The sequence below is a fragment of the Sciurus carolinensis genome, chromosome 15 (assembly GCF_902686445.1).
Source record: "Sciurus carolinensis chromosome 15, mSciCar1.2, whole genome shotgun sequence".
Classification (NCBI taxonomy): Eukaryota; Metazoa; Chordata; class Mammalia; order Rodentia; family Sciuridae; genus Sciurus; species Sciurus carolinensis.
The window spans coordinates 24,497,804-24,520,508 of NC_062227.1; the positions used below are offsets into that span (position 1 = coordinate 24,497,804).

The 22,705-nt window shown below is 40.9% G+C and overlaps 1 protein-coding gene across 1 annotated transcript in view; it reads left to right on the forward strand.

Moving 5' to 3' along the window:
- Positions 1–22,705, forward strand: part of Lama1 (laminin subunit alpha 1) — a 164,067-nt gene that overhangs the window by 71,819 nt on the left and 69,543 nt on the right. Inside the window, exons 9-18 of the mRNA XM_047526974.1 lie at positions 402–507; positions 2,358–2,518; positions 3,410–3,550; positions 5,397–5,570; positions 7,003–7,104; positions 8,191–8,402; positions 9,120–9,231; positions 12,748–12,858; positions 20,330–20,457; positions 22,354–22,437. Coding sequence (XP_047382930.1) covers positions 402–507; positions 2,358–2,518; positions 3,410–3,550; positions 5,397–5,570; positions 7,003–7,104; positions 8,191–8,402; positions 9,120–9,231; positions 12,748–12,858; positions 20,330–20,457; positions 22,354–22,437 — 1,331 coding nt within the window. The remainder of the gene's footprint in view (positions 1–401; positions 508–2,357; positions 2,519–3,409; positions 3,551–5,396; positions 5,571–7,002; positions 7,105–8,190; positions 8,403–9,119; positions 9,232–12,747; positions 12,859–20,329; positions 20,458–22,353; positions 22,438–22,705) is intronic.

A 22,705-nucleotide genomic window follows, 5' to 3' on the forward strand; every position in this document is an offset into this window, starting at 1 on the left:
AATGCTAAATTTATATTATTGTTATGCTAATAGTGTTCTTCTGATTTCTATTTTCTATTCTGCCCTGTTTCTTTCTTAAAGTAAGATGTTCAGGTGGTGTTATTTAACTTGAATTCAGGGACCTGTTGGCTGTGTGATCTTGGGTAATCTAACTGAGAATGTGGAGATTCTGCCACTAACTAGAGGCTGAAACTTGCCCACAGATTTAGCCAGTCCTCAGCTGACTTGATACACAGTTGTTATAGTGTCCTTGGGGTATTCTTCCTTCCTCTTTTGCCTAGTTCCCTGTTAAAACAGTAGAGCAAAAAGCCTATATCTTGGCATTCATAATATTGTTCATATGATTGCTAATATTGCTGTCATTTCCTGTAAGATAATCCCGGTCAACTTCTGCCTTTCAGATTTCCCCTTATGAGGATGAACCTTGCCATCCCTGTGACTGTGACCTTGTGGGGTCCCTCAGTGCCATCTGTGTTAAGGATGATCTGCATTCTGACATAAACAAGGGTAAATGCTTAATTGATTTTTGTGCTTGCAATTGGTTTTTTTTTTTTTTTGGTGGAATATTGTACCTGATAGAACCATAACCACTGTGTTGGATGAAAGGATTCTTTATTAATCCTTTGGTTCACCAAATATTTATAGAGCATCTACTATGTGTCAGGGACTTTTCTAGATCCTAGTGATACGTATTTGAATAAGATAGCCAAGGTCCCTGCTCAAAGGCAACACTAAACAAGTGCATGGATGCTGTAATGCCAGGGAGAGTGCTATGGACATAAAGCCAAATTGAGCATAATTGGTAGGAGAGTGGGTGTGGAGGTGATGCTGTTGGGGTGACGAAATGACATTTGAGCAGATAATTGAGCATTTGATGAAAAAAAAGTAAGGCTTGGTTTAAGCCATCTGTGGAGCACAGTAAATAGCAGTTGCTCTATTTAGCTCTTAGAAGGTGCTCAGAGGACTTCTGCATACATCATCTCACAAAGCAAGCAAATCCTCCAGTTCACTTTGTAAATGTCAGTGTTCTTTCCCTTTTAAAATTGGGTAAGTGGACTTGCAAATCTCAGAGTCTCCTGAATAGGTTGCATCTGTTCACAGACTTCTGTGACCCCATCAAATTCTCAGCCACTGGCAGTAAAAACGGCTGTTGTCCAGCAGGCATGGAGGGGCAACTGTGGGGCCCAGCAGGAGCATGCAGGGTCAATTGCATGACTGAACCGATTCTGGCACCCTGATGGAAGGGTGATGATGGGGGTGCTGGGGGGTAGTGACGATGCCCCTTGATTGGGTTCATTTACAAGAATATCATCTAAACGTCTCAACCATAGCAGATAGACATTATTTAACCCCTCTTTACAGACAAGGAAACTGCAGCTCAGAGCCGTTAAGGAACGGAGCCAAGGTCATATGGCTAGTAAGATTGAAAGCTGGCATTAAATATGGTATCGTTGCCTTCTACCTCGTTGGCTCTGCTTTAAAATCTGTTTTATAATTTCTTACCATACAGTTCTCCCATTTCAAGTATAGTAGAACATTTTCATCACCCAATGAAGAAACTCCTTATCCTTTATCAGTCACTCCCCATTTCTCTTCACCTGGAATTCTCACATTCCATCCCAGGCCTCCTCAACCGCTGATCTACTCTATCTAGGTACATTTGCTTATTCTGGAATTTCATGTAAATAGAAGACAATATGTGGGGTTTTTGTGACTGACTTCTTTCACACAGTATATTTTCAAGGGTTATCTGTGTCGTAGCATGCATCAATATTTCATTCCTTTTTATTGCTGAATAATATTCCATAGGATGAATATTTCACAGTTTATATATCCACTTATTGACTGATAAATATTTGAGTTATTCCTACTTTGGGCTATTATAAATAATGCTGCTATTAACATTCATTTACAAGGTTTGGGGGCACTTATGTTTTCTTTTTCTTGGGTGTTTACTTAGGAGTGGAATGGCCATGTCATATGGTAACTCTACGCATAACATTTTGAAGAAATATTAAACTGTTTTTCAAAGTTGCTGTACTATTTTACATTGACACCAGCCTTTGTGATTTTCCTCTCTGTTTTCTTTATTTAAAACAAGAGTTGGCAAACTATGGCCCATGGTCCAAGTCCACACGCTGACTGTTTTTAAGAATAAGGTTTATTAGAACAGAGCTAGAGCCATCGACTTGTGCATCGTCTGTGGCTGCAGTCCAGCAGTAGTGGCTGAGTTGAGTAGTTCAATAGACTGTTTGCCCAAAAAACCCTAAAATGTGCATTCTCTGGCCCTTTACAGAAAAAGTTTGCCAACCCCTGCTTTAAACTTCTTTTATTTTCGTGTGTTGTTTTCTCCCCAGGAAAATGGCCAGGCCAGTGTCCATGTAAGGAAGGTTATGCAGGAGAAAAATGTGATCGCTGCCAGTTTGGCTACAAGGGTTATCCAAACTGTGTCCCCTGTGACTGCAATCCAACTGGCAGTGTGAACGAGGATCCATGCACAGAGCCGTGTCTTTGTAAGGTGAGCACGGAGGTCTAAGGTGGACCTGAGTTTCTTCTGTGCTTCTCTGGAAAAGGAGCACCTTCCCCTGGCTCACAGAAACCCTTGTCCCTGCCCAGAAGCAAGATATGTCACAGCAAGTTGGCTCTGGTGTGTCCTTGGACTTAGATGAATACTTGGATTCCATTTTTTATTTTTCTGGGCAATGGCCATGTATTCCAGAGGTATTTCTGTGACTTTCTAGGTGAAACCCAACACTGCGTATCATTTATTTGGCCTTGGCTGAATTCTTCCTTGACATTCTTTTCCAGCTTTGTATGTGGGGGATAATCATGTACACACTAAGTTTCCAGGAAAATTAATGAAATGCAGATTTTTATCTTGGATTTTTCTTAAAAAAATTGTGCAATCATAACAAATACATTTATATGGTACCATTGAGGAGTTTTACTTGACCATATGATATTAATAGCAATTTCCCTGGAATTCCCAGGATTTCCTGTTGTACCTTTTGTGCTTATTCCCATGAAAGCATAGTCTTCGGCAAACGTTATATATCACCAAAAATAATCTCTAGTATTTGTGTAGAGTACAAACAATTAGACAGCCCTCCTCAGATTTTAAAATGTTTATATGAGCAGCAAAAATGGAAGAGGTAAAACAATTCATTTACATTTAATGACCAAGCTTACAGATTTACGTATAATCCCCAGCCTTGTTCTTGGCTACAAAATTAAATAGTAATTCAAACTATGTATTTTGGAAATAACAACTTCATGAGGCTTTTTAAAAAATATTTACCTGCTTCTGTGGGCTACCAACCATGCCCCCCTTGTTAATCTCATACCAATGTAATTTTCTTCTGTCTGGATCCATTGGCTTCACCAGGAAATTTTTTATTCTAACTTGCAGGAAAATGTCGAAGGGGAAAATTGTGACCGCTGCAAACCAGGCTTCTTTAACTTGAAGGACAGAAACCCCCAGGGCTGCTCTGAGTGCTTCTGCTTTGGTGTCTCCGGTGTCTGCGACAGCCTTTCTTGGCACATTGGTCAGGTGGGAGGCCTTGAGTATAAACTGGGTTTAATCAGCAAGTGGTTATGTGAGCTCTGTACCACTGCGTCACCAGGTCACGAGGCTGATTTTCCCTGAAATATCACTCTCATGCATTTGGAAGGACACCAATAACAGTCAAAAGGCAGTTGATTCCTGAAAGGGTCCCTAAACTTTCCTGGGCTTGTTTCCACACACGTGTTCCTGTCCGTGTAAGATATGTATTGTAGAATGCACTGTTTCCATTTCTTCTGTGGGGTATGCATTAAGTCAGGAGGTCAGATCTCACTCCACCTGCCCCCACTGGCACATCTGGGGTCATGAGAATTTTTCAATTCAAAAAGCTGGGGGTGGGAGGCACCAAGGGATAGGGTAGGAACAACAGCAGGTGGCCCAGGTTTTACAAGGTGTTAGCTTTTTGTTGCTGTGACATGAACTTAGGGGCAGATAGATTTATTTTGGCTCCTGGTTTCAGAGGATACTGCCCATGATCAGCTGGCTTTAAGGCAGAAACATGGTAGAAAGGCATGACTGCAGAAGGCTGCTCTGTTCATTGCAGTCAGGTATCAGAGAAGGGGAGAAAGGAGCCAGGAATGAGATATAATCCCCAAGGGCACAACCCTAGTGACCTGTTTCCTCCAGCGATGCCCACCTGCCTACGGTTACCACCAGGTAATCCATTTAGATTATTAATCCATTATGTGAATTAATCCACTGATGAGGTTGCAACCCTTATAATCCAATCATTTTCTAAAAGCCCCTCCTCTGAACCTTGTTGCATTGGGAACCATGCTTTCAACACATGAGCCTTTTGGGGGACATTACAGATTCAAACCATAACATGAGGGTAGGCATTCTGTTTTGAAAAGGGGGAGTTCCCAGGGGATGAGTTTGAAGCAGGTGTCATATGGTGATGAGGGGAAGAGACAATATAATGACTGCAGATTGGGAAGGAGCTGCTGGGCATAGGGCTTACCAACTGGTAACTGTGGCCACCATGCTGGGGGAAAGTGACCAACATCTTTATGTAGGTGATAAATCGGGAGTATAAAATCTATAGAATACACACACACACACACATATATATATAAAACATATAGCATATATATATATATATTTAAATATTTTTTAGCATTTTGGGAAAAAGCAGAGTACAACAAAGAAGAGGGAGTCAGAGTTAGCAAAAGACACTTAATCCATCCATTTTCAGGTCAGGTATCCCTTATCTGAAATGCTATTTTGGAATTTGGATTTCAGATTTTTTCAGATATTTGGAATATTTGCACATATATAACAAGATATCTTGCAGATGGGATCCAAGTCTAAACATGAAATTCCTTTATGTTTCTTACACAGCTTATGCACATAATCTGCAGGCAATTTTATAATATATTTAGTGCACCTGCAATTTGTGACCCACCACATGAGATCAGCTGTGGCATTTTCCAGTTGTGCTATTATATAGGCACTCATGAAGTTTTGGTAGCAGAATTTCAGATTTCTGAATTAGGAATGCCCAACCTCTATTTTTTATTATTTTTTAAAAATCTAAAATATATGTCCATAGCCTTCATGACTTTACTCCTTTACTTGCTTATAATTGATCTGGATTTGAGGTGTGTTATGACTTGGTCTCAGGTTTCCTTAGTCCTTTGACAAGTGGAAGTGTCACAAGTTCTGTGGTTCATTTGTAGCAGTTGTGTTAACTTCATCCCTTACTAAACTTTCTGGGTTTGTCTCTTCATTGTGAAAATACTTACACTGGATTGCTTGAAATCTAAGGTTCATTCTATTTCATATTCTAAAATTCTTTTTTCTTTCTTTCTCTCTTTTTTTTTTTTCCTTCTAGGTGAATGATATGTCTGGGTGGCTGGTCACCGACTTGGTCAGTTCAAGTAAGATCCATTCTCAGCAAGAGGCGCTGAGTGGGCGCCATCAGATCAGCATCAACAACACCATGGTCATGCAGAGACTGACTTCCAAGTACTACTGGTCGGCCCCTGAGGCCTACCTTGGAAATAAGGTATGTATGCTTAGATGAAGATCTCAGAGGCCCTTAAGAAAGGACTCCTACTGTTTGTTGTTTGCATTTTAAGTAATTTTGTTGGTTAGTTGAACTTTGAAAAGGCATTTCACAGCCTTTAATTTACATTGGATACAGAGGATTTTTGATCCTTTTGCCTTTTTAGTCACATTATTCCAATATGAGCATCTGTTCTTCTTGGCCCAGTTCCTAAGCAGTTTGTGTTGTGAAGTCTCATCCTCTTGTCAGTGATGGACCCTCTAATTTCCTCCTCTGGGTCCCCATCACTTGGGCCTTTGGAAATGTTAATCACATTCATACTTTGTTCAGTTAGTGGTGAACTCAGATTAGTGCCCCATGGCTTTGTGGAGGGCCTAGCTTAGTGAAGGGCCCAGCTTAGTGCAGGGCCTAGCTTTGTGGAGGGCCTGGCACCTGGAAAACACTCAAGAAGTTTCCCACAAAGGAACTTTTGCTCTGCTTCCTCCATTTAGGTTTCAGGACAAGCTGTTGCTCATGTAAAATTCATATATAGGAACAGACAGAATACTTTCTGTTTTAATTTTAACTAAATGCAAAATATCTTCAGTGTAGAAAGTTGGTTTCTAAGATTGAACCTCCCTTCAACGACCTGTTCTCATTCTGCCTCTCCAATTAATTATACCCTTTCTCTCGAGAGTCTGATTGATTGGGAAATACATTTGAGAGAGTCTTTTTGAACACCTATAGTTCCCTGCTCACTTGGGAGTTGTGTTCATTTAAGGGTACCGGTGTCCTTTCATAGTACTGCAATCTCATAGCTTAGGGAGCTTCTAGTTAATTTGATGATTAAATTTTCTAACTTATTTTTAAGGAATGTTTATTTTTGAAGATGATTATTTTTACCATCAAATTATAATTGTAGACTATGTCTTCCATTTATAATATGACCTTATCACCCAAATTCACTGAAATTTTTTCTTTTGAAATCACTTGTCCAATTTTATGATTGCAAAATTGGATTCCTAACATGCTTTTGTTGCGACACATTCATCAGGAAGAAGACTCCTACATTCAAGGAGATCTGATTGGGAAGAAGTACTTTCAGTCCTTCCTTTAAGTAGCAGATCTAACATGTTATTTGCTGCAGCAGGGCAATGAAATAAAAATAGTCCTGGGTCCAACTTCTCACCTGCTAAACAAGATTATAGACCTTGGGGTCTCTCAGGAATGCATTTTTCTTCTGGAATTCAGCAATATCCTCTGGTCTTGGTAGTATCAATTAAAATACTTATATAGTATGTTTTCATTGCCTTTAATGGGAATTTCCTTACATATGGTGGCCACTGAATGGCTTGCAGCCTAGTTCTTTCCAGATGGTTTCTAGCTACTGCTTCCTCCTCCTTGGGGCTGTGGTTGTTTCTCCTTGGTGTTCACGCCCTCTTAACCATTCCAGCTGACCTCATTTGGTGGGTTCCTGAAATACACGGTATCTTATGATATTCCAGTGGAGACCGTGGACAGTGACCTCATGTCTCATGCGGACGTCATCATCAAGGTGAGACTGTTTTGCTTTGCTTTTGTGTAGAGCTTAGGAATTAATGGGGTGATAGTTTGCTGACTGAAAATGGCTAGGCCAGGTGGTTCCTGCAGGGAAACTGTGACTGGGTGATTTGTCTGCACATTCCCCAGAATGTGTGTGCGATGATCTGACTTGAGGCCCTTTCTGGAGTTCTTTGCATTCCTGTCATCCCCAGGGTGCACCCATCCTTTCATGTTTAAAAAAGAGGTGTGCTGGGCCTGATGGCACGTGCCTAATATTAGTGACAGGTGAAGTTGAGGCCCAAGGATCACAAGTGTGAGGACAACCTTGGCAAATTAGTTAACACCCTGTCTCAAAAAGAGTGCCCCCTGGGTTCAATCCCCAGTACTGCAACCAACCAGTCAATCAATCAAACATGAGTGTTTGTTCTGACCTTGAAACTAGGGGGCCTTTCAAGGACCTTTTCTCCTTCCTGCCACTTTGCCTCCCCATATGAATGCATTAGACAGTTCCTGGCAATGGGGTGACAAGAGACACACTGCCTTTGTTCTCTCTCCCTGTCCCTGTATATCCTCCTCACTCCTCCCAAAAAGTCCTAGTGTGACCTTGCCCTGGGGTCTGTGGCATATTTGGGTTCTTGTCTCCAGTGTCCTTTCACCTTGAGTGACCTGTACCTCCGTGTTCACCCTGAACAATTGGAAACTGGAAGGTAAATTACCGTTGTTAAAGGCAATTTTATGAGAAGGTGGAGGCATATTTACTGTACATACTGTTTTCAACTTCTATTATTTAAAGATTAGGAGTATCAGATGCAGGCTACTTTGATGAAAACTGTAAGCAGATGCATGACCTTGTTTCTTTTCCAAGATCCCAGCAAAGCACATGATCTTTAGGCTCATCGCTGGAATCCCTCTGAAAGAAATTCAGACCACCTCCTTTTCTTCAGTAATTCTGGACTGAGAGTTGTACAGACCATTGCATGTTTGCCTCAAGAACCTAGGCACAAATGAAAAACCATATTGTTGGGTGCAAAATTTGATTTTATTTCTTGATCATTAAGTTGAATTGCAACTATCTTTCCTCATCTTTTTTGAATGCCAGGGAAATGGACTCACTGTAAGCACACAGGCTGAGGGCCTGTCATTGCAACCCTATGAAGAGTACTTCAATGTGGTTAGACTTGTGCCTGAGAATTTCCGAGACTTCAATAACAAGAAGGAGATCGATCGTGACCAGTTGATGACCGTCCTTGCCAATGTGACACATCTCTTGATCAGAGCCAACTACAATTCTGCAAGAATGGCACATTACAGGTGTGTTTTGGAGCAGGAGGAAGAACTTACAGCAAAGATAGTTCTAGCTTGTCTTTATTTATTACTGTGTATTTCCAACAGTATAGTTTCCATTGCTTTTATTAAAGACATAGTTAAGGAACTAGCTATATTAAAATTACTTTTATAAATGTAATTTTACTGAAGATGTATTCATGACAAAGGTATCTCCTAGGAAACAAACTTGATTTTAAATTCAGAAATTTGCAAAGTGTTTCCAAGAATTACTAAATGAGTTATCAATTTCCTGGACCCTGTTGCTTCTGGTTCTCCCTCTCCTGATGTTTTTGGTCTTAGTCTTGCAGTTATTTCAGCTAATAGTCATTTTGTTACTTTGAGGAAGTCAGTTTCTGGCAATGCCTGACCAACCATAAACGTCAATGCTGCTAAAGCAAGCATATAGAGCTCATTTGAGGATAATTTCTGTGTTCATGGTAAGATGGCTGAATGGATGAATTGTTGTGAAGGACATCATTCCTTCCCCGCAGTGGTCTATGGGCCACTGCTTATCCAATGTTTGGAGGCACTTCCAGGAATAATGATGACTCCCAGAGAGTGTATTATTGGAAGAATCTTTAGTTACTTACAAAATCGTATGCCCATTTTGTTTGAATTAAATCTTTTAGGGACTCATTTCATTCAGGTGTAATATGTTATTTGCAAGCATGTGAGTCCTGTAACGACCCTGTGTGTTTGTAGGTTGGATTCTGTCTCCTTGGACACAGCGAGCCCTAATGCTATAGACCTGGCAGTAGCCACCGATGTGGAGCACTGTGAATGCCCGCCAGGCTACACAGGGACATCCTGCGAGGTACCGCTCACCTCTCTTCCTGTCTTCTTTTTGTTCTTTCGTAAGAGGAAAATAGTGCACTGAAGTTAGTCTAATGATACAAGCTTGAATTTTAACTTTGGAAACCCAATATTTGATCCAGAGTTGATTGATTATAGGAATGGGGGAAGTCTTATTGTTTAAAGAAATCCATTCCTTTGCTAGGGGTAGTCTCTGGGACTCCTGGAAATGCCTGGTTTTATGCAGCTCTCTTGCCTCAGTAGGAAGTTTGTACTACCTGTGCCGTATTTTATATTTCTAAGGAGGACTGAACTTGATCATTTGAATATTTATAATCACCTGTGCAAGAACAGGAAAGCTTCAGACAAGCCAGACCCATTTTGAGATCTTTCATGGCCCCTGGCTATTTTACTTTGGTGGGTTACACCTTACATTTGAAGTGCAGGTTCATTGAATGCAGTGTGAATTGAACCAATTAGGGATTGAATATATTCTAAGAAAGAAAACACTTCATCTGTACCAAAGTCTGTACAGATTTTTTTTTGTCATTATTCCCTAAATAATACAACTATTTACATACCATTCACATTGAGATTTAAGGTATATAGGAGCCAGGCACAGTGGCTCATGCCTGTAATCTCAGCAGCTTGGGAAGCTGAGGCAGGAGGATCACAAGTTCAAGGCCAGCCTCAGCAACTTAGCAAGGCCCTAAACAATTCAGTGAGACCCTGTCTCTAAATTTTATATATATATAAAGGGACGGGGCTAGGGACAGGGTTTGTGGCTCAGTGGTAGAGTGCTCACCTAGAATGCGTGAGACACTGGGTTCGATCCGCAGCACCACATAAAAGTAAAATACAGGTGTTGTGTCCATCTACAAGTAATATATGTAATATTACTTGTATATGTATAATAATAATATATATTATTCATATATTTATACATGGACAGGGCTGGGAATGTGGCTCAGTGGTTAAGTGCCCAAGTTCAATCCCTGGTACTAAAAAAATAAAAATAAATAAATGAGTAAAGTATACAGAAGAATGTGCATATGCAAATACTATGCCTTTTTATATAATGAACTTGAATATCCAAGGATTTTGGCTTCTGTGGGGGGTCTTAGAACTAATCCTTCATGGATACCAGGAATGACTGTATATGAAAATACACTTGCAATCAGAAATAAAAGTATTAAAATTATTTGGACATGAGTAATTTTAATAGCTCTCTGATACTGAGAACTTCCTGTGTATTCATCAGTATTCTAAGCTCTTTCCATGTGTTATCGATCTGAATCCTGATAGCACCCATGTGTGGTATTTCACTTTCTTTTCCAAACTGAGGCACGAAAGATTCAGTAACTTGACCTTGGCCACACAACTAGGAATAATCATATTGGGGTTTGACCTTCATCTCTACTGTTCACCACCACTGTATGATCCTGCTTCCCACATGTTCATGGCTGATGATTATGAACAGTTGTCATTGACTTGATTCCTTGGCAATCATATTTACAAAGTGAGAAAATTTAATTTACAGTTTGTTTTTATTAATCTGTCAGTCACAGACTTTGTAGTTATAAAGTTAGCCTAATGCCTCATGATGTAGATATTTAATTAAATAGACCTATTTTAAACATTTTATACGGTTTTTATTTGTTTGTGTTTTGAAACCAATTGATTTTTTTTTAGGTTTGAAACATGGATTTTTAAGTCCAGCAATTATTTGCAGTTTCTAACCATTGTGTGCATAATGTTTAGTGGATAAATGATCCTGACTAAAGTCACCGAAATCCGTGGGCTGTGGCATAGGAGAGCACGGATGGACATAGAGCAGGGAAACCCTGGAAGTAGAAGCCAGACCAGCTGGAGCAGGAGGGGGCAGCAGAGAGAAGCTTAACACAGTGCTGCCTCTGTGTGTGAGGGACTGGTTCTGGGAACCCCACAGATACCCAAGTCTGCAGATGCTAAAGTTCATTCTGTAAAATGGGTAGTGTTTGCATATAACTTAGGCACATCCCCCTCTATACTTTGCCATCTCTAGATTTCTTGTAATACCCAACATAATGTAAATGGTATATAAATAGTTGTTCTACTACATTGTTTAGATGATAATGACAAGGGAAAAAAATGTCTGTATATGTTCAGCACAGATCCATATCTTCATTCCTTGGTTGGGTGAATCCGTGGATGTGGGCCCTAAGAATATGGAGGGCCAACTGCACACAATTGCAAACTTTTTGTTAAGTAGAACTCATTCTTTAATCAAACTTACTTGGAAACTGCCTTCAAGGATCAGGCAGCTGTTGGTAGGGGATGGAATTCTCCCCCACACAGACCTCTGGGGCAGTGTCCACTCAATGCCCACCTGCTGATGAGCCCCCTCTTTCTGAGGGGCACACAGATGAGTGTAGGTGTTAGGGGACTTTCACAATTCCTATGTGTCTTTATAATTACAAAACTCTTTAAGAATTTTTTTAACAAAACAAAAACTAATCCCAACTCTCCCCTTCCATGCCCCCATGGGAGGATGCTGACTTCTAAATTAATCATTTTCAAGTCCACCTGCTAAAGGCATTTTATGTCTGCTGGAGCCCTTGGCTTCTGGCTGGGGACATGGTCATGGAAGTGTGCCCACTTGGCTTTGAGTCACTCCACCTGCACACTGGGCACTATGCACCCGTCTGTGTCCCACGTTCTGCATCTGTAGAGCAGAGATGCAGTCTCTCAGGGTTGTGGTAACAGTTAAGTGAATTATTGTGTGTGGGTGTTCACTGCTTCTCAAAGGTGGGAGTAGCATCCTTGCATACCCACGTTGCCTCTCCAGGTTTAGTTCTTGTAAAGCACACCTGTAATGTTTGCTCAATTAAAATTGCTGCTGTGTGACCCAGACTTGCACTTGAATGCATGCATTGTGTGATGGTAACCTTGAATGAATTGTAAGCCTAAGGGGAAAAATAAAGTTGAGCAAAAAAAATTCTTCATGGAGACACTGGCTAGATAGTGTTACATCATTTGTAGTTTAAGAATACTGCAAAGGCCAGGCACTGCTATGCAGGCCTGTAAGCTCAGCAACTCTTGAGGCTGAGGCTGAGGCAGGAGGATTGCAAGATCATACCAGCTTCAGTAACTTAGCGAGGCCCTAAGCAACTTAGCAAGACCTTGTGTCAAAATAATATATTTTTTTTAAAAAAAGAGTACTGTATGCATGCATGGGATGCCACTAAATATTGTATGCTGTCCCGTGACATAGCCATTAAGTTTTTTGGGGTATGTTTCCACCTTTAAAATGAAACAAGCAACTGGAATACGGTGCTCATGGCCCAGTTTGGTAAGTTGACTGAAAATCCCTGAATTGCACGATTAAAATGGCTGAATTTTGTGGCATCGATGAAGATGTTTAAAAAATTGAAAAAAAGAAATATGTTTCTGTGCTCATGGAAAATTGAGCAGTTGATTTTTCAATATATTGGGAAGAATGAATCCTATAATGTGCAAAACTGCCTTCACCAAAACAGACGCTGCCCTTCTTTTGCAGTCCTGCCTCTCTGGTTATTATCGAGTCGATGGAATACTCTTTGGAGGAATTTGTCAGCCCTGCGAATGCCATGGCCACGCATCAGAGTGTGATGTTCACGGAGTTTGCTTGGTGAGTTTCTTGCTCCAAACTCCAAGTGTCCCCTCCCACCCAACCCAGAACTTTGTGTGGTATAAAAGTGATTTTTAAAAATGCTTCCTTCACAGAATTGCCCAGATACCAAAGGAAATTTGCAGTTCAAAATCATGTCTTGAAACATTTCCTATCTTCTTTTTTTTAAACCTTTTTTAGAAAAAGCAAAGTCACTTTATTGGAACAGGTTGAGCATCCCTATTCTGAAAATTTGAGTATTAGAAAATGCTCCAAAATCTGAAACTTTCTGAGCAATGACATAAAGCCCCAAGTGGAAACTTCCACACCTGACCTTTTGTAAGTAGTCAAAGTGCAGGCATACTGAAATTATCTTATAGCTTTACCTTCAGGCTCTGTATTTAAAGTGTATATGAAACATGAATTAATGTCATGTTTAGATCACATCCCCATGATACCACATTGTATATATGCAAATATTCTAAAATTCAAACCACTTTTGGTCTCAAGATTCCTTTTCACTCAACCTGCAGTGAAAAAGGAATATGGAATATCTTGTCATTTTTTTAGTATTAGAACAATGAAAAGTAATTACTTAGTAAAGTTATAAAGCAATATGTAAGTAAAGTTGTCCACTGATTAAATACAAAGGATTCATTTTACAAACGGAAGTGCTAGGTTCTCCAACATTATGTTACATAGTACAAAAGGAATAATATCACACTCATTTGTACACTATATAATGCTTTACAATTACTTTGGATAAACTCTACAAACAAGTATCTCTTTCATAAGCAATGTGAGTTGAAACAGGGCTTACCAAATATGTAATTTTGAGGATGAATGTTCAGGGCAGATACAGGGAGAGACTTGTTTTTTTGCTTCAGTGAGGAATTTTTTTAGCCCCTCTGCCTTGAAGACAGGCCACCCTCTGGGTTCTAATAGACTCACTCCTCAGAGGTGGAGTGAATGTGTGTGCCAATAGACTATGCCCTATTCACGAGGCAGGGAAACTCACGCTTTTTCAGAAAGAGATTGATTGAGTCCCAGAGCTAGGGAAAATTAATTACCAGAGCCCTAGAGAAGAACTGAAGCCCTGGTGCCCTGGATTGCTTATTCTCTCTAGAACCTCATTTTTCTGTCTTTGGTAAGGAAAGCCCCATTTTGCTCTGTGTTCCTTTATCCCTGTGGGGTAGGCGTCTGTAGGAAGTACTTGAAGTGGTGGCTTGCAGGCAGACTTGGTCCCTCTAGGATGGGTTCCTCAGGGGCACAGCTTCCGGCAGCTTGGGGATGTTACTGTGTTTTTCACTTCTCTTCCTTTGCCAATCGGGTTTGCAAGGCCAGCTTCTCAAACCTCCTGCCAGTGTTTCCAGATGGTGGGTGTATAGCTAGTGACTTTAAGCACAGCTAATCTGAAAGTGTATATTTCTCATGCTTCTGTAAATATGTTTCTAGAACTACATACTAAATATATTAACTGCATACTAAATATACTCATTTTTAAATGAATAGTATGTATTTAGTATGTTTAATAGTAACTGTCCTTAAAGTTCTTCTTACAATAAATATTGATGATGATTTTTTAGAGTTTTAACCATTTTTGAGGGAACAGTTTAAGATTTAGAGGAGAATTGCAAGCATGAAACAGAATTCCCAGCTGACCTTTACCCAACATCCCAAGTGCTAACGTCTCGCATAGCCAGAGTAGTTATCAAAACTAAGACCTTCACACGGGCACCATGTGCTCCCCTAAACCACACACCTCATTCCTACTACACCAGTGTCCCCACTCTTCTCCTTGTCCTTTCTGGGAGCAAAGCTAGGAGCCCACATGGCACTCTGTGGCCTTGTCTCCTCAACCTCCTCTGGACAGTTCCTCAGTCTTCTTTGTGACCCTGGTATGCTTGAAGTGCGGAAGAGCGTGGTGGACCTTCTGTGGAAGGGCCTCAGCTGGGGCTTGTCTCTTGTTCTGTGTTTTGGTCAGCCTTTTTTGTCACTGTGACCAAAAGACATGACAAGAACAATTAGAGGAGGAAAAGTTTATTTGGGGGCTCATGGTTTCAGAGGTCTCTGTCCATAGACAGTGGCAAAGCTCTGGGCCAGAGGCGAGGCAGAACATCAAGGCCGAAGAGTGTAGAGGAGGAAAGCAGCTTAGTACACGGCCACCAGGAAGGAGAGAGAGCTTTCCTCAACACAGACAAAATATAAACTCCAAGGGCACACCCCCAGCAAACCATCTTCTTCAACCATACCCCACCTGCCTACAGTTACCATCCAGTTAATCCCTATCAGGGAATGAATGCACCGATTAGGTTAAGATTTTCGTAACCCAATCATTTCACCACTAAACTTTCTTGCATTTTTGTACACATAAGCTTTTGGGAACACCTCATATCTAATCTACAACACTTTGCTATGACTGGTTTGAGGTTTTGTACTGTACATTATTACCAGAGGACATGGAGGTAATAATGTACCATCTCAGACAAGCCACAGGTACATGGGCCTTCCTCCTGGGGCTGTTAGCCTGTGTCCCTCAGATAAAATGATGTCTGCCAGGCCTTTCCACTGTCACGTTACCACTTTTCCCTTTTAAACAATTAAATTTGATTTAATTTGGTGGGGATTTTTTGCGGGGGGAGTAGTAAAATAAGAAAAAATTAGGGGGGATATTAAGGAAATATAAAGACTTGATACTATCATTGGTTTAATCTGACTTTGCTTATTTTTTTTCTATTCTGTTTTGAAAAGAACTGCTTTCCCCAAAGAGAAAGAAGGCTCAGTTTTGCCCATTGAGTAAAGAGAACATTCTACAGACATATTAGAAATGAATATAAGCAAGCATTTTTAAAGGAAATTGTGTTTATTTTGCATAATACTTTTAACTTGAACAAATAGCCGTTTACCAAAGCCCATTGCATTTTGAATGATTTTTGTTAACGATGGAAACTGAGGTCACATGGGGGATGGGAAGAACAAATGGGTCTATGACGTTGCAGCATGAGCATCACCTGGGAGCTTGTTAGAAATGCAGTCACTCATACCCCACCCCAATCTCAGCGCCTGAATCAGAATCTACAGGTAACCCAGGTGATATGTTATCCACCTATGAGCCCTGGTCACTCTGGTCTGGGATAATCCTAAATAAAACTGGCAAAACCCTGGCATAAAATGGAGGTAATTCTAGGCATTTTTAGGACCCATTTGAATTTAATATCTGGAAATACTTTCATAAGTTTCAAGAATTATAGAAATATATGTAGTTTAGTTAAGTCGTTGAATGGAAAATGACCAAAGTATGTAAAAATGAGGAGCCACCAAAAAGAGAGGCACATGGGGGCTCTGGAGCCAAGTTCAGGCAGGCTGGGGGAAGTGACAGAGCAAGCACTAGCAGCTGTCAGTACAGGATGGGGACCTGCGGAGACCGAGTCAAGAGAAAGAGGAACCTGGCTAAGCGTGCGCAGGAGAGGGCTGCCATTAGTGCGACTGCCCAGATGATTAGTGCTGCCCTGTCCTTGGCCTTCATACCTGGCCCATCTCCTTTCTCCTGTCCTGTATACCTTTGTCCACAAGCAGAACATTCCACACTATGAAACAAACTTTAAGGCTCAAAGTTATTAGAAATATTATGTAAACTTACCTCCAAGCTACATGTATGTGAATCAAATCAGTTTTGTGTCTGGACTTGGATCCCATCCCAGAGATACCTCACTATACTTATGCGAATGCATTATGTTTATGCAGAGTCCCTAATCTGAAAAATTCCAAATCCAAAATGCTCTGGTCCCAAACATTTTTGGATAAGGGGTGCCCAACTTTTACCACTTTTCTGCAGCCCAAAGAACTGTTTTTATCATTTTTCCAATTAGGTGTGCTTGCTGACAACATCTCTTTTGTCTGTCTGAAAAAGACTTTAAAAATCCTTCAATTTTGAAATCGATTTTTGCAGATTTTTCTTTGAGCACTCCAAAGTTGTCCTGTTGGCTTTGGCCCATCTTGTCTCAAATGAGAAGTTGCTGCTCATTCTTATGTATGTCAGGCCATGTGTTGTTCTTTTTTTTCCCCTGCCTGCTTTTAAGATTTTTCTCCTCTTCCCTGGTTTTGAACCACCTTGATGTGGTTTCTAATCCTTTTCCTGCTTGGAGTTTGTTGAGCTTCTAGAATCTGTGGGTTTGTCTTAACGGATTTTGAAATCTTGAGACTAAATCTCTTTTCTGCCTTCCCCTGTCCTGCTCTCCCCCTGATGATCCCTTTGCACGTGATGTTGCCCCATGATGACTGAGGCTGGGTCCTTTCCAGTTATTTACCCCCCTCAAGTTGGAGCTTCTATTGCGATCTTCAAATTATTGGTCTTTCTGCCACAGTGTCTAATCATTCAATCTTTCATTTTGATTATGGTCTTTCCTCAGTTCAGAAGGTTCCCTTAGGTCCTATTTCTTATCTTGCCTTTCTTTCTTCCCTGTGTTTGTTTCCTTTTCAGTCTGTGAAAATGTATGACTTTAAAATTTTTTACCATAATATTATTACATATTTATGGCATACAGTATGTTAATTCAATACATGTAATAGTATGCCATGATCAAATTGGGGTAGTGAGCATTTATTTTCATCTTCCCAAACACTTGCTATTTTTATGTGCTGGGAACTTTTGGACTTTTTGAATTATTTTGAAATATAGACAACAAATATGCTACTGTGCTATAAAACACCAGAAGTAATTCCTCTTGCCTAACTTCATTTCCTAACATCTTTCTATCTTCCCTCCTCTTCCTGGTCTCTCATGACCACTCTTCTCTCTTCTATGAGATCAACGTTTTTAGTATCCAGACGTGAATATTGTTCCATCCATGTTTGTCTTTCGGTGCCTGGTTCATTTAAATTAACACAGGGTCCCCCAGTTAGTTTTTGAAATGCCTGAGGATTCCATCAGCTTTGCAACTTCTGGGTATATTTCTAATGACTCATTTTTCTTCTGATTATGGATCAGTGCTCCTAGTTGTTTTTAGCTCCCATTTGTCAAAACCTTATATTTGGAAATAATTTTAAATTTACCCCAAAGTTGTAAGAATAAGAATAGTGCTTGGAACATCTACCACTTACCCAAATTCCACTATTGTTAAGCTGTCCTTTATTTGCTTTATTAGTCTATTTATCTATCTATCTAGTTGAGATATTTTCTTAAACTTCTTGGGAAAAAGTCACCTATGGCCATTATCTTTAAGTATTTCAGTGTGCATGTCCTGAGAATAAGAATATTCTTATATTCATGTTACATTTATCAATGTAAGTAAATTTAACATTGATTACTCTCCTTTTTCTAATCTGCCATCCATTTTTCACTTCTGCCCAGGGACTCAACTCTGCCTTGGACAGCAGCATTTTCCCCTTCAGTATAGACCTCCATGTGGGACTGGATATTGCATTTTATTGTCATGTTCCTTCAGAATTCTTTAATCTGAAATATTCCCTCAGCTTTTACTTGTCTTTTATTACATTGTCACTATGAAGAATAGAATCCACATTTTAAAAAACAGAGCATCCTTCATTTGGGGTTCTTTTGTTGTTTTCTCATGAAGAGAGTTAAGCATTTCAGTTCAGAATGCTTGATCAGTGATGGTGTCTGTCTCAGACACCCCCAGGAGAAGCTCACCGTGTCTGTCTTCCCCTTACTAATAATTCTACTATTCATTCCTTTTGCAATTAGTAAGCAGCCTGAGGGAGACACTTCTCCATACTTTTATTGATGCATTATATTTTTACATAATGGTGGGATTCGTTGTTACATATTCCAACATGTGCATAATATAACAATTAAATTTGGTCCCGGTATTTCCCCTTTCCCTGTCCTTCTCCCTCCTCCTGGTCCCTTTCCTCAGCTCTACTGATCTCCCTTCAATTTTCATGAGATCCCCCAACACTTTCTTTCTTTTCCTTTTTCCTCTCTAGTTTCCACATATGGGAGAAAAAACATACAATCCTTGACTTTCTGAGTTGGGCTTATTTCACTTAACATAATGTTCTTAAGTTCTATCCATTTTCCTGCAAATGACATCATTTCATTTTTCTTTATGACTGAATAAAACTCCAATACACACACACACACACACACACACACCCCATTTTCTTTATCCATTCATCCATTGACAGACACCTAGGGCTGGTTCTGTAGTTCAGCTCTTGTGAATTGTGCTGCTGTAAACATGGGTATGCATGGATCACTGTAGTGTGCTGACTTGAATTCTTTAGGATAAATACTGAGGTGTGGTATAGTGAGCCATATGGTGATTTCGTTCTTAGTCTTTTGAGGAATAAAGGAGATACTTTAAGGGCATGCAAAAGTCCTGTTCCTCATCAGAATCCCCGCTTCAATTGAGCAGTCCAATGAACTTGCCTACCCAGTACTTACAGTCAGATGTGCACAAGGATGACCCTCAAGCCAAGCCCCTCTGCCATCCTTCTCAGGGGCATGAGGCAGCCTGCTGCTAAGAACCTCCCCCGCCCCTATGTGTTCACTTACTCATCTGCTCGTCATCTCTCTGGACTCATGGATTCCAAACATGCCCAGTGGCCCCTGGGAACATATCCAGTCATTTTTTATTGCATGATGCATATTGTTCAACATATTGGTGATATGTTGCTGAGTTTGTGGATTATTTTGCTTTCTTTTAAAGCAAAGAGTTTATTCTGGCGGGCAGTGAAACGATAGCAAGTCAGATTGGTGGTTTCAAGGATTGTTTTAAGCTTTTTAATAGTGGATTTAGATAGCCTTTACTCTGCGGCAGGTTTCTCTTGGGGTCTCTATGGAGAGGTCTGGATATCTCTCAGGTTGTTTCCTCACTGACTGGTCAGAATTCTGATGTCCCTCAGCTCTGTGTTCTGAATTATTCCTCTTACAGCTCCGCTGTGTTGCTTTGGCCAATTGGAGTTCCATTCTACACAAAAGCAGCTTAGTATTTAATAGCTATTCAAAGGGGGTCTGGCAGACAGATTCCCAGAGCTTTTTCTCTACAAACACCCAGTGTTCATCCCCAGATCCCCCCTGGGCCAACCCCTTCAAACCAAGACCTCTGCCCCCTCCTCTCAGCCAGACTTCCCTGCTCTGTCTGGGCTGCCCTTTCCTAGCAAGTGTCTCCAGCAGAAATGTGATCGTAGGAGTCGCCTGGTTTGCCTCCTTCTCCAAGCGTCATGGGCCTGTGCTTGCTGTTGGAAAGTGCCAGAAAACAGTTGTTTGATACATTTTGCTCCACTTTTCTGTTTCCTATAGGTAGAGGAGTTTGGTACCAGTTAGTCTGACAAGGTCAGGTTGAAAGTTCTTAGGTCCCTCATTCATAGAAGTTACATTTTTAAAAATTAGCCAATCTGAAAACACTCTGTAACTCGTTTTAACATTTTGTCTTTTGTTGTTAACTTGGACTTCAGGCCCTTTGTAGATGAATCTGAAAATTCTTTAAAGACACCTGGGCTGATTCCCCTTTCCATGCATGTGTTCTAGGCATGTGCCCACAACACCACTGGGGACCACTGTGAGCGGTGCCTGCCTGGCTTCTATGGGTTGCCTTCCCGTGGGACTCCTGGGGACTGCCAGCCTTGTGCCTGTCCTCTCTCCACAGCTTCCAACAAGTAAGTCTCATGCCTCCGCTAGCAGGTCCTGCCTGGCCTGACCACTAGGGTGTGTCCTAATGTCTCAGAGGGAGCCTGTGTGTAATCTGTGTGAATTTTGCTTAGCAGTCATGGATTCAGACTAGAGAGGGGGATGAAATATCTTCTTTAAAGAAAGTTTGACTTATTCAGTTATGCCAGAAAAGGTATATGATAGCAAGGACCTATGCATACTTTCTTCTTCTTGGTCACCATTTCTTGTACAAATACACATTTTGTGCCTCCTCCTAGGCTAGCAGGTAAGAGGGGCTTCAGAGATGATTAAGATATGGTTCCTGGGCTTAGTGAGTTTTTGATCTAATGACCAAAATTTGAAAATATGAGGCTGAGAGGTCTGAATTAATTAATCAGTACAACAAATATTTATTAAGTGCCTGCTGTATACGGGTGTCACAGTAGATGTTCTAAGTAGCAAACCATTCATCCATAGCTCCTGGTCCCAGGGATTCAGGAGTGGTCAGGACTGAAGTGGTGACCTGTCCACCAGATGGGGGGTGGAGAGGGGATAAGGGAAAGCAGTACTGAGCCTTTCTGGGTGGGTGTAGGAATGACTGAGGAAGTGCTACTCTCAGACCTGAAGGAGGAGGAATTCAAGAGGCAACATAGGACATTCCAGGCAGGAGGACTCAAGTGTGCCTAGGCATGGCCATGTGAATGTTTGCATCCTGTTTGAGTAATTGCAAATGGGCCTTGAGCAGAAGGTAGAGGGGGAGGTTAAATAGACATATTCAGCTTGGCATTATTTGTCTTTTCAGGGCATGCATGTCCTATAGGCCAGTGGTTTTAAATCTTCTTTCCCTCTCTTATTTTCCTCCATCCACTCCAAATCCCACAGGGATTTTTAAAAAAACTCTAGCATATAAAATGATATGGTATTAGGTTGTTTTCTGTTGCTAAGATAAAATACCTAAGGCTGGGTAACTTATAAAGAAAAGAGATTTATTTAGCTTACTGGTCTGGAGATTCAAGTGTCTGACACTAACTCCAGGTAAGGACTTGATGGCATCAGTGTTGTGGGAATGTGTGTGACAGGAGAGACTACAGGGTGAGATAGTACATCAGAGACAGAGGCAGGGGGAGGGAAAGAGAGAATATTAGGGGTCAGACTCCATTCTCTCAAGAAACTAACTCAGGGTCCCAAGAGCACCCCCTTAATCCCTTCCAAGGGTAGTTTCCTAATTACCTAACCAACTCCTACTAAGTCCCACCTCTTAAAGGCCACCCTGGGGATCAAACTTCCAAAACACGAAACTTTGGGATGCACTTAAACCATACCCAAACCTCAGATGCCATTGGGTTCTCTCATAAAGATGTGGTCAGGGTACTGTAAACTGGCCACACACAGGCTCCCCTAAACTCAGGAATGGGCTCTGAAGGGATCTCAATCAGCAGTGGTGATCTTTGTGGAGACACAGGACCCTCCTAACAATACTGTGTTTGAGTGGACCTTCTCCTGCCCTTTCATTGGCTGAGCTTTGCAGAGGTGGAAGGTCCTTAGAGCAAGGGGAACCCCATGGACCAGGAACATCTGAGCAGGCTTCCTGGAGGAAGCAGTGGCCGAGTTGGGAGATGGGGATAAACTGATTGACCCAGACAGAAATGGGGAGCAGAAAGCACATTGCAGGCTGAAGGACAGAGCAGCAGGGAGCAGTGAGTGCCCCTTCCCCAGAACATGGGACAAGAAACCAAGGAGGCTCATAGGCTGGGCTGGGTGGCAAAGACCCTGAGTTTGGGGTTAAGGGCTGAGAACATGTGGAAAGTTTGTAAAGACAGGAGTAGTGAAAAATCAGTATTATAAATATTTAGCAATTGGCAACATCACCTGGAAAATTGCATTCATTTCTAATGTTTTAACAGTTTCAGTCCCACCTGCCATCTCAATGGAGACGAAGTAGTCTGTGACCAGTGTGCTCCAGGTTACTCAGGAGCTTGGTGCGAGAGGTACTCTGTATCACCCCATTGGTTTCAAAAGACAGCATTAATATTATTTTCTAAATTTGATATAAATTTTATGTGCTTATTTTTAACTACTTTTTAAAATTTTAATTGACACACAATAACTGTACATATTCATTTTGTGTGCACAATGTGTAATGATCAAATTGTTTTTAAATATGTAGTTAAGTGTGGTTTTGGAGTATGGTTGTATAATTATTATTAATAGAAACATAGAGAAAACCCAGTATATCTGTTAAAAACATTAATGTTA